Raw genomic sequence first — 16,696 nt, forward strand, 5'->3', positions numbered from 1 at the left:
AATGGCAATTTACAATAACCTCCGAATGACGTCGTATAAGAAAACATATAAAAAGCTACTTATATTTGAAAATAAATTTTAAAAATTTGGCATATCAATGCATCTACCTGTATTTTTCTACCATGTTCCATACATTCTATACGTATTCGGCGTGTTGCATCCTCCTCTCAAGGAGCTGGCTTCAATGCAATGTTTTTCGATGATCAAAGCAAAACATATCCCTTTTGGATTGCATTTTTATGAACTTTGGTGTGTGCCTTTACATTGAAGCTGACGTTTGATTTTCTCCTGGAACGAACGTAGAAGGACATCTTCGTCTAATTGGACATCCTCAATTGGAGTATCTGTGGATAGCTCACCTGGACTCTGGACTGGACTGGTCTCAAATTTGAACTAACGAACAAGGGACACTTGGCAACACTGAAAAGAAAGACAGCACAGAAAGAAAATCTCAATAAAGATGAGAATCAAAAGGGAAAGGCCGACAACACAATGGAATCAAAACAAAACGGTCGACAACATTTATCAGCTGACTACTAAATAACAAAGTCAAACGGTGCCAGCATTACCGGCGACAGCACCAATCGAAAACTAAGTAGAGTACACACTATTTGTTTCAAAAAAAAAGTATATTAAATACCATCATTTTATTAGTTTTTGAAACCATCTGGAGGTTGGCGGCACACAGGTAAATATTTTCATTGTGACAACTAATACACGATTTTAGATATCATGTTTTTAACAAAGACACGGTAATTTGTTTGTTTGTTAGTGTTTTTGCATTATTGAAAAAGAATGTCAGGGGCGTGCACGATTTATGACGTCGCTGTCTCTTATAATTTGTCATCAATAAGAAGCAATGCCACGACGCCAAGCGTTGTCACTGTGATGCCAATGCTTTGGCATCTATGTGAAACAATGCCCACACGTTTATTCTGTTTTCGGTCTGACTTTGAAGTTTTGTGTGAGGCATGCTAATAGGCAAAGCGGAACGCGTTTCAATGCGAGCAAAGCACGTCCAAACAAGTGGTAAAATATTGAACATTGAAGGAAAAGTATTTCATTTCATAAGATTCATAGAATTGATTTTGATTTCTATGTGTTTTTAGGGTAAACGAAGCCTTTGAAATAACTGGAACATCAGAGACAAGAAGAAACAAGGCTTTCAATTTGATCGAAACTACAGGTAAGTTTTTACACACCTAAATGCAAGGGGAAACATAATTCGCATCATGCCTCTTTTTTAATTCCGCAGAGAAAATGTTTGAATTTCAATTGCTTGCCGAAATTGAAAGACGACCATTTATATACAACAAAAACAATGTTAATTATCGCAACAAACGCCGCAAGCTTAAAGCTTGGCGTGAAATCGCCACCAATCTTGGAAAATCGGGTAAGTTTGGAAGGGTCATAAAGGACATGAAATAAAATAGTGGACAGGGATACTTTGCGGAAGTGATAAGACCTGGTTTGACTGAAGTTTAACCTTTCAAAGAATTTGATCAATGTTTCAAAGGAACAACTTTAGTAAAAACTCTTCGATTTTTTCTAGATGTAGGTATTTTTACCCTGATTTCGGGATTTTTTTTTCTTGGGGGACCACAGATTTTTGACCCTGATCCACTTACCGATTAAGACACTATAGGTATCGTTTATTAATAAGCGGTTCGGAAGTTATAGTCAAATTATAGATATTTTGGACCCGGATTTTTATTAAAACCCCAGAAAATCAAAAAAGGGCCCATTATTGGGGTAAACTAAATTGATGCCAAATTATAGCGGACACTCTTACCTTTCCATAATGCTAAAATTTGTGCTAATACCTTTATCGGGTCCCCTATAATGAGTCTTTTTTTACTTTTTGGGGGGTTTTATAAAAAATCAGGGTCCGAAAATCGATAATTTGACAATAACTTCCGAGCCGCTTAAAATTTAACCCATCATGTGACCACTTGTTGGATAGGTTGGATAGGTATTTGCATAAACGATTCCTATACTGTCTATATCGGGTAAGTGGATCCGAGTCCCGATTTATGAAGCAAACATTTGCATAAAACCCGATTCTAACGGTTCCTATTATTATTCGATATTTTTGAGGTTTACCCCCTAATTTCCCACCAAATCAGCTTTAATTTAATATTTCGTATATTTCGTATTCCTTGGATGGTTTTACATATTTTCTTGTATTTATTATTATTTTATTTTTTATTTTACTTGTCATATATCTTCCTCGTTCTAATTTCCGAGTAAATACTACAATATTATACCATACGTTATTTAAATCATTTGCCTTTCCTTTATTAAGTCCAGCACTGTCGCTTACGATGGAAGACATTACGTGAACGTTATGTTAAGGATCTTAAGACGGCACCCAACTCGAGTTGGAAATATTTTAATGCAATGTCGTTTTTGAAAGAATATCTTCTTTCCACTGGGTACGTGCCAAATAGCTTATCGTGTTTAAATTAAATTCCAGAGATTTGTCCTTGTAGTGAAATTGTTGATATTGAAAACAAAGCCGATTCAGGAGATCTCTTGCTTGCCATAATAGAGGAAGTTCAACGATATAGATTCCTTTACGATACGGATCATCGTGACTATGATAATGAAAAATTAAAAGATGAGGCTTGGCTAAGAATTGCCAGGGCTGTAGAAAGTCAAGGTAAGATTTTAGTTTTCAATTAAATTTAGCTTACATAAAATTTAGAATAATTTAAATAATGTACTACACAAACATAATATTTAAATAAGCAATAAGTAATTTTATCATGATTTGATTTCATGCAAAAAAATTGTAGCCGAGGAATGTCGCATGCACTGGAAATCGTTATGTGAACAATTCAAGACAGCCTATAAGAACGAAGACAGAACTATGTGGAAGCCCTACTATACGGGAATGTTATTTATGGTTGACTTTTTGAATACAGAGTCGTGAGTATACTTTCGTTCATATATCATCAACATTTAATGATTACAAACTTTTATTTGTAGACCTCCTAGTACACCTATAATAATTCCAGCTACCTCAAATAAACCAAAGACAATGGTTATTTGTAATCAGGGAGGAGAAGATTTTAATGAATTATTAATAAAATGTGTGAAAAAATATAGCATTTTATTTGATCACAATCATATTGATTACAATTCCAAAGAACTTAAGGATCAGGCGTGGTCAAAAATTGCAAACGAATTGTGTGAATCAGGTAAAGTGCGGAGCATGAGATTTAACTGACATTTAGGCTAATTTAATTTTTTCTAATATATTTTGGTATAGTTGAGAAATGCCAGATACGATGGAGATCATTTAGAGAACGTTTTATTATATACATTAAGAAAAACAAGGATCCCGAAAAGTGTCCATGGAAATATGCCAATATGATGGAATTTTTAAGGAAATATATCAGTGAATAGTAAGGAAATAAGTAGTGATAAATTTGTGTGTTTATTTGTTGGCTACCTTTTGTTTACTTATATATTAAACACCTTTTTAACGTATCTCAACCTTTTAATAACCAATATTCTGATGCAGAAATTAAAAAAAAATTCTGATATTCCTTTCACAAATTTTATGTTTATGAATCTCAAAGATCTCAAGAATTTTCTGAACCTTTCCATTACAAATTACAATAAAAATATACCCATTGTTTAAATAGTGAAATGAAGATGACAAGTGCGGATTTTGACCCAAACAGAGAGCCATTTGAATACATCTTAATCGAAGAGGTTAAAAAATATCCCTGTATATATGACCGAAGCAATCTGTATTATCACAATCGAGAGGTAAAAGATCAAGTTTGGTGTCAAATTGCAGTTTGTGCTCAAAATACAGGTATTTCTTTGAAATAAGTTTGAAAGAATTTTGGCCAATTGTTATAAATTGTATCCGCTTTTTTTTTAATATCTCATTGCAGAAGAAAGATGCCGGGGTCGTTGGAAATCATTGCGAGACCGTTTTGTCAAAGAATATTTTAGAGTCGTATCGATAGGTGATGAATCTTCATGGAAATACTACAATGATATGCGGTTTCTCTTAAATTATCTTGATACTGTGAAAAGGTAAAACTCGAGAAATGTACATATTTCCGCTGTTCATGAACTGCAAGAATATAAAGGTTTTTACTACAACAACCGACTTTTTCTTTGCGATATCAAAAAAAAAAATTGCAAAACTATTAAATTTCTCTTTTTTACTTCTCCAGCGATGAAGAAAAACTCGAACGAACGTTCGAAAACAAATTAATAAGCGAAGTTCGAAAATATGAGTACATGTATAATAGGGACCATCTGGATGGACGCAATAAGGAACTGAGGCAAAGAACTTGGACTCGTATTGCAACAGTGGTGGGAGCATCTGGTATGTTGGTATTAGTTTTTATACCCTTCACCAAATAGTAGTTAGTAACATGGAGAAGAAAGCGGGATAGATTTATGCATGTCAGTCCGTCTGTCCATCCGTCCATGTATCCTTGTGAACAAAATGCAGGTCGCATTTATTATCCGATTGAGATGAAATTTTTAAACAACATTTGTTTGGCCCAAGGACGAGCCTTATTGAAATTGGTGATAATTCAACCGAGTTCGGGTTAATTGTGCACCAAATGCCCAATATCAGTCCAAATGACCTGAATTTTGGCACATTAAACCGAATTCAGTCTAGAAGCAAGTACATCAAGTTTAGTGAAAATCGGTTCAGGTATAGCTCCCATATATATGTTTCATGGGATTTGGTGTTTAAGAAAAAATGTCGGAAATAGCATAAAATTTTAGAATAAGATAAGATTTGTACGAATTGGTCACCTTTGGCACGAATTATGGCCTTCAAACGGACAATGAAACCGTCACACGCTGCCCCAATTTTGTTACCATTCTTGGGTGGCTATTGCTGAGTGCGATGGTGCTGTCCTGTTGGAATGTCCAAGGTCTGCGGCCAAAATGTTTGCGTGCCCCACCCTCCAGAATATTTTCGCTATAATTCTTCGGTATTTATTCCGATGCCACAATCGATTAATACGAGCGGAGAGCGACATCAATATGGCCGACGTTTGAGTTCTGGTGGCCAACCGAATGTGCACATTTTCAGCTGACCTCTTTGGCAAGTAAACACGATCACTTTGTTTGTTTACAAACTGCTGGACAACGAATGTTTTCTCATCAGAGAAAACCAAATTCGGCAGTTCACCACTTTTGGCCAAGCGAAGCAACTCTTTGGCTCTTTTAATATATTCTTTATCGAAGTCATATCATGCACTATAGCAATGTTATTTGGTTCATAGTCGGTATGTTCTACTTCACATAAATTTCCAATTTGATCTTTTTTGTTGCGGGATCTCTACTAAATCCGCATAGTCATGTAGGGTATCATATAGTCGGCCCCGCCAGACTTTTGACCTTTCCTTACTGGTTTAAAATTTGTATGTACGACATATATATATATATATATATTTTTTTTTAGCGGAGCAATGCAAACGTCGTTGGAAATCCTTAAGAGATGTTGCCCTGAAGGAACACTGGAAAAAATTGCAGGATAGAAATTACATATCTGTTTGGAAGCACATGGAAAATATGTTGTTTGTAACGCTATACACTGTACCACAAAGGTAAGTGGCGCTTAACTTGAAAATGAAAGGAAGTTTGGTTGGTGCTTAAAGGTTCCTATATTTGGTGCGATCAAAAGAAAAAAAAATAATAAAAATAAATAGAAAAAAAATAATTCAAAAGGCCCTTTAAGCTTAACCGAAGTCTTATAGAATAGATCAGTTTAGTCAGAACCAAATTATATCAGCATCCCTGAAATATCAACTCTGTTTCTTGCAGAAAGGTGGACTACAGTTTCGCCCGAGAACCAGCATCTCCATCACCACAACCAACACCACCATCAACAAAAAAAATAAGTCAACGTGAAATGTATTGCCGGACATGTGTGCAACAAATTCGAAAAGAGGATGGAACTTCAATAAATAACGCCACAAGTTATGATATTTTCGAAACAGTCGATCTCATCGAAATGTTAAGAATGTGTCTCAATCAAAACATTCAATCCGCTGATGAATATCCCCAATCGATTTGTGAAAAATGTTATAACAAAATTCTTGATTTCTGTCAATTCAAGTTGATGTGTAAAAATTCGCTGGAAAAGTTTAATGATTTGGTGAAAAATACAAAGCAAATGAGTGCTACGAATAATAATTTTGGTGATTCTATGGATAGGGATAATGACAACAACAGTATGGATTTCAGCACAGACGAAAAGTTTGCAGATAACGAAGGACTCTTGCATCAAGTAAAATGTGAAATATACGAAGTTGAAGATAGTATGGAGAATGTGAACTATTGCTCACGTTTTGACAATAAAGATGGTGTCGAGAGCAATGACGATGATGAACATCCTAGAATTAAAATTGAATTGGATGAATATAAAATCACAGATCCCCTAGCCATAGAAAACAATTTGTCATGTGAAAAAGCTCAAACGAAGGAGGATGATAACCACCAATATAGACAAACGTCAACGAAGACGGTAAGTTCGGCGATCGCAGATTTCATTTACATTGTGTTCATCCTAGACTCGTGTGAATGATAGGAGGCAGGATAGTGAAAAGGAGGATAGACGAAGATGAATTTGATAAAAATTATTTATTGTAGAGAAAACAAGTTATGTATATTTGAGGGTCTATTGATTATCGACGTGAAAGTTGAGGTGGTACAAATATAATCATCGACATGGTCGTCGTTTCCTTTAATGATCTTTTGGAAAAAATATCCTTTCTTCCTTTCATTATCCTTTCTCCAGAGGTAGGAGGTTTAGACTCACATTTAGAGTGATTTGAAGGGTGCTTTAAATTGTCCTCGAACTTAGGATTGAAGCGGCTCTGTCTTCACATTTCATTATTTCCACGACTATTTAGATTAATATTTTTATACCATCAGCTAGACAGGGTATACATCATTTGATACAGCCAAAACGTGCCTCATCGAAATAACGGTTTTAAAACGTAGGTCTCTTTGGACCAAATCCGTTTCAGGACATTTGGAGTCGATCTAGCGATATTCGTCCGTCCATCTGTCTGTCTGCCTGCTGCGCGCGAAAACTCTCGATGGGAGTATCCGATCAGATCCAAACTTGGAACCTCGTATTATTATTATCAAATTTACCTCTGGTACCTCCCCCCACAAAATGTTAACATTTTCAAAGAAATTAATTTACTGCACAGAAAGAGAAAGAATAATCCGATTTTGCTCCAACTTTGCAAATCCTAATATTTGCATCAGTGCTAGATCATGTGCGAAAATGGAAAATATCCGTTCACTTCTTCATGTATCTCCCCCACAAAAGGTCAACATTTTGAATAATTATAACTCTTATAAAATGCGATTTAAGTTTCAGATTTCCTTCAAATTACACACATCTCAATATTTTTATTAACCCAAGGTCTGATGTGAAGATGAAATATATCGGTCCACTCCTTCTGTTACCTGCCCCACAAAGGGTCAAAATTTTGAATAATCATGAAGCTCATAAAACACAAATTTAATATTCGATTCCATTCACACTTGGCACATCTCATAATCACAATAGCTGTCATAAAGATGGTGGAAATCGGACCATTCCTTCTGATACCTCCCCCCAAAGGGTCAAAGTTTTAAATAATAATAATAAAATCATACAATCCGAAATAAGCACCCGGTTCTCTAGAAATTACACACTTCGCAATATTTTTATTTATTGTGAAATTGGAATATATCGGTAAACTCTTTTTGGTACCTTCCCCACAAAGGGTCAAAATTTTGAATATGCGTGAAGCTCCATAAAGCACGAAATTAACATTCGATTCCATTTAGACTTAGCACATGTCAATATTTCCATCAACACAAGATCTGTTATAAAGATGGTAGAGATCGGTCCATTCCTTCTGGTACCACCCCCACAAACGGTCAACATTTTGAGTACTCATGAAGCTCATAAAACGGGAAATTAACATCCGATTCCATTCAGTCCTGATACATATCAATATTTCCATCAGCACAAGATCTGTAAAGATCGGATCATTTCTTTGTTTCCTTTCCACATACAGGTCAAGATTTTGAAAAACAAAACGCTCAAAGAATCTGAAATAAAAATCCAACTCTCTCCGAATTTCACACATCCAAATATTTTTGTTAACTCAAGATCTGATGTGAATATGATGTATATCTGCCAACCCATGTATATTTCCACATTTTCCAAAAACTCATAAAGTATAGGAAGTAGTCGATATAGTCCAAATTTGACACGTTGTAATATTTTTATTGGTCTTAGGTCATATACGAATTGGTCAATATTGGCCAACTGTTTCGGAATCTCCCCATTAAAGCTTCAGCAGTTTGAAGCGTCAAAGCTGTGGGTATAAATCTTACGGCAAAACCGACAATACTATTTTACTTGTTATTAATCAAATTTGTTGTTTTATTCTACACTATTTACCCATGGAGATCATAAAGGAACCTATTGGACTTATTTATTGCTGCAAAAATTCCAGAGTAGCTCTTATTAAAAAAATTAAATTATGGTTATACCGGTGGTTAAAAGTTTTTCTTTAAAATATTTTCATTTCTAGCTAGTCTAGTTTCATCGTGGAGAGGATAAAAATTATAGCCGAGGCAATTTTAACTCATTTTTTGTTTCTTATAATCTCCATTTTAATTTTTTCAGACCACTGCGAATACTTCGACCCCCACCAACAGTTATTCGACGCGTAAACCACCCTATAAATGTGATCTATGTTCAAAAGTTTTCACACTATATTTTCGACTGCAAGCCCACCGAAGACAGCATAGATTTTCCATGGCTCAAGACTACCGCTGTACCTATGAAAAATGTCTTCGTTCGTTTGCCACAATCGAACGGTTGCAAATGCATCTGGACGATCATAAGAATGAGCACAGCTTCAAGTGTAACGTGGGCGATTGTGAGAAAGTCTACAACACTCATTATAATCTAAATCAACACAAAATGTCGGCGCACAAATGTGAAAAGGAGAAACCCGTATATGCTTGTGAAAAATGCGGTAAAACTTATGAAAATGCCATTCAACTGAAAGCCCATCGTTATATACACAAAGACGACTCTCTATGGCCATATGTATGCGATGAGCCAGGCTGCAAGGCAAAATTCAAGACCTTGTCACTCTACAGGATTCACAAAAGACGCCACAGCGGCATAAAGAATCACATATGCCAATATTGTGGGCAAGGCAAGTACACAGCCGGTGAATTAAATCGTCACATGAATATTCATACATTTGCCCGTAAATATCCCTGTCCTCATTGTCCAATGGTATGCAAAAGTTCAGCATATCGTAGATTACATATTCGAAAAGTCCATAAACAGCCAGAAGAGTATCCATGTCGTAGATGTGATGCACAATTTACTTCAGACCTAAGTAGGAAACATCATGAGTTGTCACATAAAGGTGTCATAGGTTATCCGTGTGATGAATGTGACCAGATATTCAAATGGAAAACCGCCTTAAAAAGACACAAGAATCAATCGCATACGGGCGAAGAAAGGCCATTCGAATGCGATATATGTGGTAAACAATTTGTTTGGAGGAAATCTGTAAAGAAACACAAAGAGACATGTCATAAAGAAGATAATGATTCTACTCTTAAAGAACAGAGACATTCATATCACAAAGCTAAAGATAAGTCGGAAGATGTGGAGGCTACAGATAAGGTTACCACCATCAGGGATGATGTGAGCAATGACACACCAATAATTGTGGAGACAAATGATGTTAGCTATGCGGATGATGATTTGTTGATGGCTGATATGGTCGAAGATGTGGAGTATCTTATTGAAGAAGATGAAAACTATGTGGAGTATTTACTTGAGGAAATTGAATAAAGTGAAAAAGTGTTTATGCATTCTTGAAAAATGTTTATTAATTCCTTAACCGATAAAGTTAAATAATGTTAGTCAAAGGAAAAGACTGTAAATAAATATTAAAAACCAAAATTTTGTCACAACCAACAATCTTGTGTTTTCCATAATAACATGAAACCTTACAAATTCTTTGAAAGTATATCTTTCTCAGGTCTATCAGACATATGGAGGCCTGCAAAAGTTCGAGAATTTTCACAACTGATGTACGCTCGCTAGCATTTCGGCAGTGAATCAAGGGCAACCCCGGTCCTCCAAATCAGGACCACATCAGAAGAGCAAACGATCGATATGCAACTATTAATTTATAATTCGATGGGAGGACAATTTTCTTAGTTGATTGGATCTGTCGTTCTAAGCTCGATAGAAAGCTTGGACTTGGTCTTAAAAAGTTGGCCCCACATTATTAAATAAATCAATCTAAAAACTCCGTTTGTGTCTCCTTGGAGGTTCATTGGATTACATTTTATGGGCTAATAGTAGCTGCTACAATCGCAAGTGTGCTTCCCAGCACAGAAACGCTATACCGAAGTGATTTTCTTATTGTAAGCTGCTCAAATAGATAAATTTGCATTAATAACGGCAATTCAATTATTTAAATCAAGGAATGTGAGACACCCTATTACCGTGCAAACATATTTTGGGCTATCATTTTTCAGTGATTAGTTGGGAGAAGAACAAGTGAGAGATTTTTATGACGAGCAATGTGAACCATCCTATTATTTGCCACAGCTGATTGATTTGTAAACATTTTCGTAATTTTCCTTTGTCTCTCATTCTAAACATTTCAAAGTTTGCTTTGCTTTCAACTTTATTCATCGGTTCCTTTTAAACGTATGTTCGCCTGAGTCGACTTTGCATTGATTTGGCGACTAACTGGATTAGACCTGTAGAGGAAACTCAACAATGGAACACTCGGTCCATTATATAGAACTTTCGAAGAATCCAATACGTTTTGATGCTGTTAGCCAATTGACCAATGTATTCTTCGACGATTCCAATAAACAGGTAAGCAACAACAACAACAATAAGAAGATAGACTTCCTCAAGGAATAACTTCTTGCCTAGATTTTCGCTGTGCGCTCGGGAGGAGCCACGGGTGTTGTGGTCAAGGGCCCCACAGAGGACAAGGTTATTTCATTTTGCATGACCGATCGTGGAGCAATACGCTCCATTAAATTCTCTCCCGACAATCAAATTTTAGCCGTACAGAGACGTGAAAACTCAGTGGAATTTATATATTTTCAAGGAGATCAGCCACAGTTACAAAATATTATCGTACACCAAGTGAAAGCCTTGGTATATGGCTTTGTGTGGGTACACAATCGAGAGTGTGCCTTGATTTCGAATTCAGGGGTGGAAATATTTACGGTTATACCGGAAAAGGGCCAAGTTAAATCGATTAAATCAATGAATTTAAGCATCAAATGGTTTGCCTGGTGTTCGGAAGCCAATATTGCCGTACTGTGTACGACAGATAGTCAAAACTCATTGATTCCAGTGCTGATAAAACAAAAATCCATTACAAAGCTGCCGAAATTGGATTGTAAGTAGTTTGGATATCGTTTATTTGCTAAGTCTTTGACTTATTTTTTTTTTTTTCAAATTTTTTAGTGGGCAGTGGTAGCCGTGAAATACAAGAAAGTAAAGTGACTTTGGGACAAATTTATGGTGTCATGGCTGTCTTGATACTCCAACCTAGTAGTGCCGGCATGATTGAAGTGGAGGTATATCTGCTCAACGGGCCCGGTCTGGCACCACGTAAATGTCATGTCTTACGCCTCGGTTTAGTTGGCCGCTTTGCCATAAACACTGTTGACAATCTCATTGTGGTCCATCACCAGGCATCGGCCACATCTTTGCTATTCGATATATCATTAAGTGGTGAAGTTACAAATGATGTTACGTATCACAAACCGATAACAGCTGGACGTTCCATAAGACCATTTGCTTTGAAATTACCTAGCCTGCTGCCAGATGGCCAAATTTTACAATGTGAATTGTGTAAGTTTTTTTTTTTGATGGAGATTTTATGGTCTTTGGCATAACAATGCTTTTTACGTTTTCAGACTCTACAAATTGGGTTTTATTCCAGCCGAACATTGTTATTGATGCCAAATTGGGCTGCATGTGGTATCTGCATTTGGACATTGAATCATTGTGTACTTTAATATCGGATCGTATAAGGCTGACCGAGTTCCTTTTGCAGCGTAACAATGGCAAGGCGGCTTTGTTGCGGGTCATTCGCACTCTGGTCAATGACCAATATAATGGCTCATTTTTACCCGTATTGGAGACAATTTTCAATAAGATCAATAAGGTTTATGCGTAAGTTGTGAGAAGCTCTTTAACAATTTCCGTAAATTTAATAGACGTACAAAAAAGATTCAAATATTTTCCTAAATTAATTCCTAAAAATTTTCCTTGAAATATTTATTTCAATACATTATTAAATATCTTTCGTTTTCCCTCCCTCTTAGCTCTAGGGTCCTCGAATTGTATCTTCAATCATCCGTCAAAAACATTCATTAAATAATCTTCAAAAAAAAAAAATCATCTCGAATAAAATAATATTTAAAGAAAATCCCCATTACCTTATAAAATAATCCATCCAAAACGATTTTTAAAAATTCACCTAGAAATATTTATTTCACCACTTTATTAAATATCTTTCATCGTTCCCTCCCCCTTAGCTCCTGGGTTCAATTGGAATTGCAAAATCAAACGGCACAACCTTCAAATGTAAAGACAACACCCAAACTTCCTGCACCACCCAAAGTATTAATCGAACAATGCGACATGCATAGCCAGGTCTTCCAATCGATTGCCGAAAAGCCACAATGTGAAACTATTCTTCTGCTCTATCTACAATCACTGTGTCAACACAATATTGCCGCCCAGGAAGACCTAAGCAAAATGATCATCAATGAACTAATACGTAATAAAAGTTTTGACACTTTACGCCGTCTCGTGGAATATTCCCTGTTGATGGAATCGAAAGCTATTGCCTGCTATCTCTTGTCACATTCCAATGAAGATTGTGCTGTGTCGCAAGTTGCCTTAGATATGTTGAATAAAATCAAAGCCTATGAAATTGCAATTGAAGTCTTGCTGGGTCAAGGCAAGGTGATTGATGCGCTACGTTTGGCCATTAACACAACGGAAACGGAACGTATATCGGCTAGGAAATTTCTAGAAGCTGCCCTAAAGACCAAAAATGACATCACATTTTTTAATGTTTATAAGTTTTTCCAACTGCGTAATGTGAAAAAGCATGGTAGTACGGATTTTTTGAAAAGTAAGTAGTTTCGTTTTTATTTGTTCATTTAAGATATTGTTTGATTTTAATTCCTTTGTTTTTTGTAGGTGAACAGTGTTATGAGTTTGTCCAACTTTATAATAGCCTATATAATTGTGCAACACCAACTCCATGAGGGGAGGAAATCATATATAAATGTATGTGTATCTGTGTGTGTATTAATCTAAATTATATATATATTTTTGTAAACCTCTATTATACAGCAAAAGGTGCTTTTCATTATACAATTTTAACGAATAAATCTGACAACTAATTTTAAAGACGTAATAACGTTGCACTTTTCTTTTTTTTTTGAAGCAATTTCGGCTTTAACAATGGGAAATCTTTGAAAAAATCGATATTGTCCTTTAAGAACTTTGATGACTAAAGTCGCTATTCTCATTTTTTGTGTCCACCAAAGTTGATTATGTTAAATGCTGTTGTTTTTGTTAACAACGTGTTTTTTTTTTTTTTTTTGAAATACTTATGTTTTATGAATTGACAACATAATTTGCTGTCCTCGTTAAATTTGTGTTTCAGCCTGATCGAGTGGCCCTCATTTTTGCTTACGTGTTTTGATGACATCAAAACAACTTACCGTTACAAAAATGCATTGCGTCGACGATCAAAACAAGTAACAAGAACAAACATGCGTAGTTGAGCTAACTAGAGAAAAACAAGTAGCAACAAGAAATTTGGGTATTAGAATCGGCTATTAGAATCGGTAATATGCGTTGCATATTAGAAAAAAAACTAACACACAACAACAACATGCTTTGGAAGTGACGCTGGGTAGTATGTTGGCGATGATTTCAGAGAAATCAGGTTTTTTCTTGAAAATTAGTTGAGTCAGAGTAGGGCTTGACTCTAGTTTAGTAAAAACTCTTTCAACTTTTTCCAGTGGTAGGTATTTTTACCCTGATTCCGGGAAACTAGTTTTTTTCTAGGGGGCGGATCCGGCACCACAGATTTTTGACCCGAAAGTCCCGCATCCGATATAGGCAATATAGGTATCGGTGGAAAGTTTATGAAACGCCGGCCACACGAAATAAAACTTTTTTTATTGGAAACATAATTTTAATGAATCGGATTATGCAGGGAGAAAGACCCATATCTCTGGACCCGAAAAAGGTATTAGCACAAATTGTAGCATTTTGGAAAGATAAGAGTGTCGGCTTTAATTTTCTTTTTAAATCCCGATCCAATCGATCATTTGACTATAACTTCCGAACTTTATAAATAAATATAATAAATATAATAACCAAAAAAAGATCAGGAAAATCAGTTTTTTTCTTAAAAACTAGTTGAGTCAGAGTAGTTTAGTAAAAACTCTTTCAACTTTTTCCAGTGGTAGGTATTTTTACCCTGATTCCGGGAAACTTGGTTTTTTTTTTCTAGGGAGACGGACCCGGTTCCCCAGATTTTTGACCCGAAAGTCCCGCATTCAATATAGGCAATATAGGTATCGGTGGAAAGTTTATGAAACGCCGGCTTCACGAATAAAATTTTTTTATTGAAAACATAATTTTAATGAATCGGACCCGAAAAAGGTATTAGCACAAATTGTAGCATTCTGGAAAGGTAAGAATGTCGGCTTTAATTTTTCCGGTCCATAATATCGATCATTTGACTATAACTTCCGAACCGCTTATAAATAACCTCATCATGTTACCACTTGTTGGATAGGTATAAGCTATAACGATACCTATATTGTATGTCAATTAAATGGATCCGGGTCTAGACCGGGTCTTGAACCCGGACTTTCGGGTTAAAAATCTGGGATACCGGATTAAAGAGTTTTTACTAAACTAGAGTTGTTTCCAGAGGAGTGCAAGTGAGTTCAAGTTCTTATCCCTTGTGTTGTCGGTATTTTTAGATATAACCCTTAAAGTCTTCGTATCCCTTGAGATGTTATCCTTGAAAAGTTCGTATATCTTGTGTTCCCGATGTTTTGATAAAGCCTTTAAAGAGTCTTATCCCTTGGGTTCTCCAAGCCTCAAATAGTTCATATGACTTGGGTTCCCGGTGTTTTTCTAAAGCCCTTGAAGAGTTCGAATACCTTGGATTTTCGGTGTTTGTTAGATATAACCCTTGAAAAGTTCGTATCCCTTGGGTTCCCAGTGCTTTAATAGAACCCTTGAAGGGGTAATATCCTTTGAGTTCGGTGTTTTCGTTATAGCCCTGGAAGAATCCGCATTTCTTGGACCCTCACGGATATTAATTGTGCTATGAACTCTTTTGTCTCTCCTCCTGTAGAACCACTTAGAGGACTAACAAGGTAGGAGGGTAACGATTAACAAAAGATAAACTAAGCCAGGTCCCCTCCAAGCCACGAAGATACCTAAGCCGTTGGTCACCCCGAAAAACACGGAAGTATTCCAGATTTGTAGGTCTAGATATATATATACACAAATAACAACCTATTAGCTCTGTTCCAGAACCTGCAAGAATTTATTAGTTTTGCAATTTTTTCCGATATCATAAAGGGAAAATCGGGAAGGTTGAATCGTAGTAAAAACTTTTACATTCTTTCAGTTCTGGAGCAGACAAATAAACTCTGAAAAACTATCTAAATAAAGAACAACTTTTGGGTGTTATAACTCTGTTCCAAATTTTTATTAATTTCTGTGACAGATCCTGACATTCGTGAACATACCCCAGCAAGCGGAGGGAACTTGTGTCGTTACAAAACGAACAAACATTACCATCGTTCTCCACTAATAATAAAAAAGTTGTTTTTATAAAAACTACAATAAAGGGATAAAGCCTGACAATTTTGCAAAAACAAAATACTATGGTATGCCGAACAAACAAGCCAACACTGTTCTATTAAAAAAATGTTTAACACAATTTGTAATTAAATTTACCAATAAAAAAATTGAAAATATAATAACTTTATACATCTTCCCGGTACTTCTCCCTGTGCTTTGGAAAAAATATTCTCTATTTCTTTTTAATAACTTCCCCTTAATAACTTTCCTGATTTCTGGGAATCCTCCATTCACTTTCCATGAAAAAACAATCAACATTTATACAGTGTTCACATGCATAAAAATATATGTATGTATATAATTTTTATTTTATTTTGTTTTCTTTATATATATAATATGTTTGTGTATATATGAATGCTTGTTCAACAACGAAAAAAAAATATTTAAGTTAACTTACAAAACTATTTCACACAAAGATCATTATTTTATTGTTGTCAAAAGAGAGAAAAAAAAACAAAAGAAATTAAATTAAAAATATTAATGGTTTAGTCTTGATCTTCGGAACTAAAGTAAAGGATACACGAGTACAACGATTCACATTTTCGTTTTTTTTTTTTTTTTTTTGAGTAGTATATAGAGTATAGAAAATAATAAATATATATGTATAAATAGATAATATTTTGAAAAAGAAATACTTGTTTTTAAATAAATACAATTAGTTATGATGATGGCATCTAAATAAATCCAAAAAAGTAGGAATGGGTTGAG

General features: G+C 35.4%; 2 protein-coding genes across 4 annotated transcripts; both read left to right on the top strand.

Annotated features, from left to right (window-relative positions):
* The first annotated feature begins 896 nt into the window (after positions 1–896).
* Positions 897–10,012, top strand: LOC101890092 (uncharacterized). 3 transcript variants are annotated; one of them, XM_059132206.1, is made up of 14 exons: positions 897–1,029; positions 1,110–1,186; positions 1,256–1,393; positions 2,306–2,435; positions 2,493–2,662; positions 2,799–2,931; positions 2,992–3,203; positions 3,275–3,410; positions 3,654–3,829; positions 3,912–4,056; positions 4,200–4,354; positions 5,453–5,597; positions 5,815–6,517; positions 8,690–10,012. In XM_059132206.1, exons 3-14 carry the CDS (start codon positions 1,261–1,263, stop codon positions 9,881–9,883), a joined length of 3,432 nt encoding a protein of 1,143 aa, XP_058988189.1. In that variant the 5' UTR covers positions 897–1,029; positions 1,110–1,186; positions 1,256–1,260; the 3' UTR covers positions 9,884–10,012. The 3 variants fall into 3 exon arrangements, with proteins under 3 accessions (XP_058988189.1, XP_058988188.1, XP_058988187.1); XM_059132205.1 differs by having other exon boundaries at positions 2,311–2,435; XM_059132204.1 differs by having other exon boundaries at positions 898–1,029; positions 1,081–1,186.
* Positions 10,013–10,689: 677 nt separating this feature from the next.
* LOC101889417 (regulator of MON1-CCZ1 complex) lies at positions 10,690–13,508 on the top strand. The gene is made up of 6 exons (XM_005184901.4): positions 10,690–10,927; positions 10,988–11,465; positions 11,534–11,923; positions 11,989–12,247; positions 12,613–13,217; positions 13,286–13,508. The coding sequence occupies exons 1-6, from the start codon at positions 10,826–10,828 to the stop codon at positions 13,351–13,353; spliced, it is 1,902 nt and encodes a 633-aa protein (XP_005184958.2). The 5' UTR covers positions 10,690–10,825; the 3' UTR covers positions 13,354–13,508.
* Positions 13,509–16,696: the final 3,188 nt, after the last annotated feature.

Source organism: Musca domestica, unplaced genomic scaffold (genome assembly GCF_030504385.1).
Source record: "Musca domestica strain aabys unplaced genomic scaffold, Musca_domestica.polishedcontigs.V.1.1 115, whole genome shotgun sequence".
Lineage (NCBI taxonomy): Eukaryota > Metazoa > Arthropoda > Insecta > Diptera > Muscidae > Musca > Musca domestica.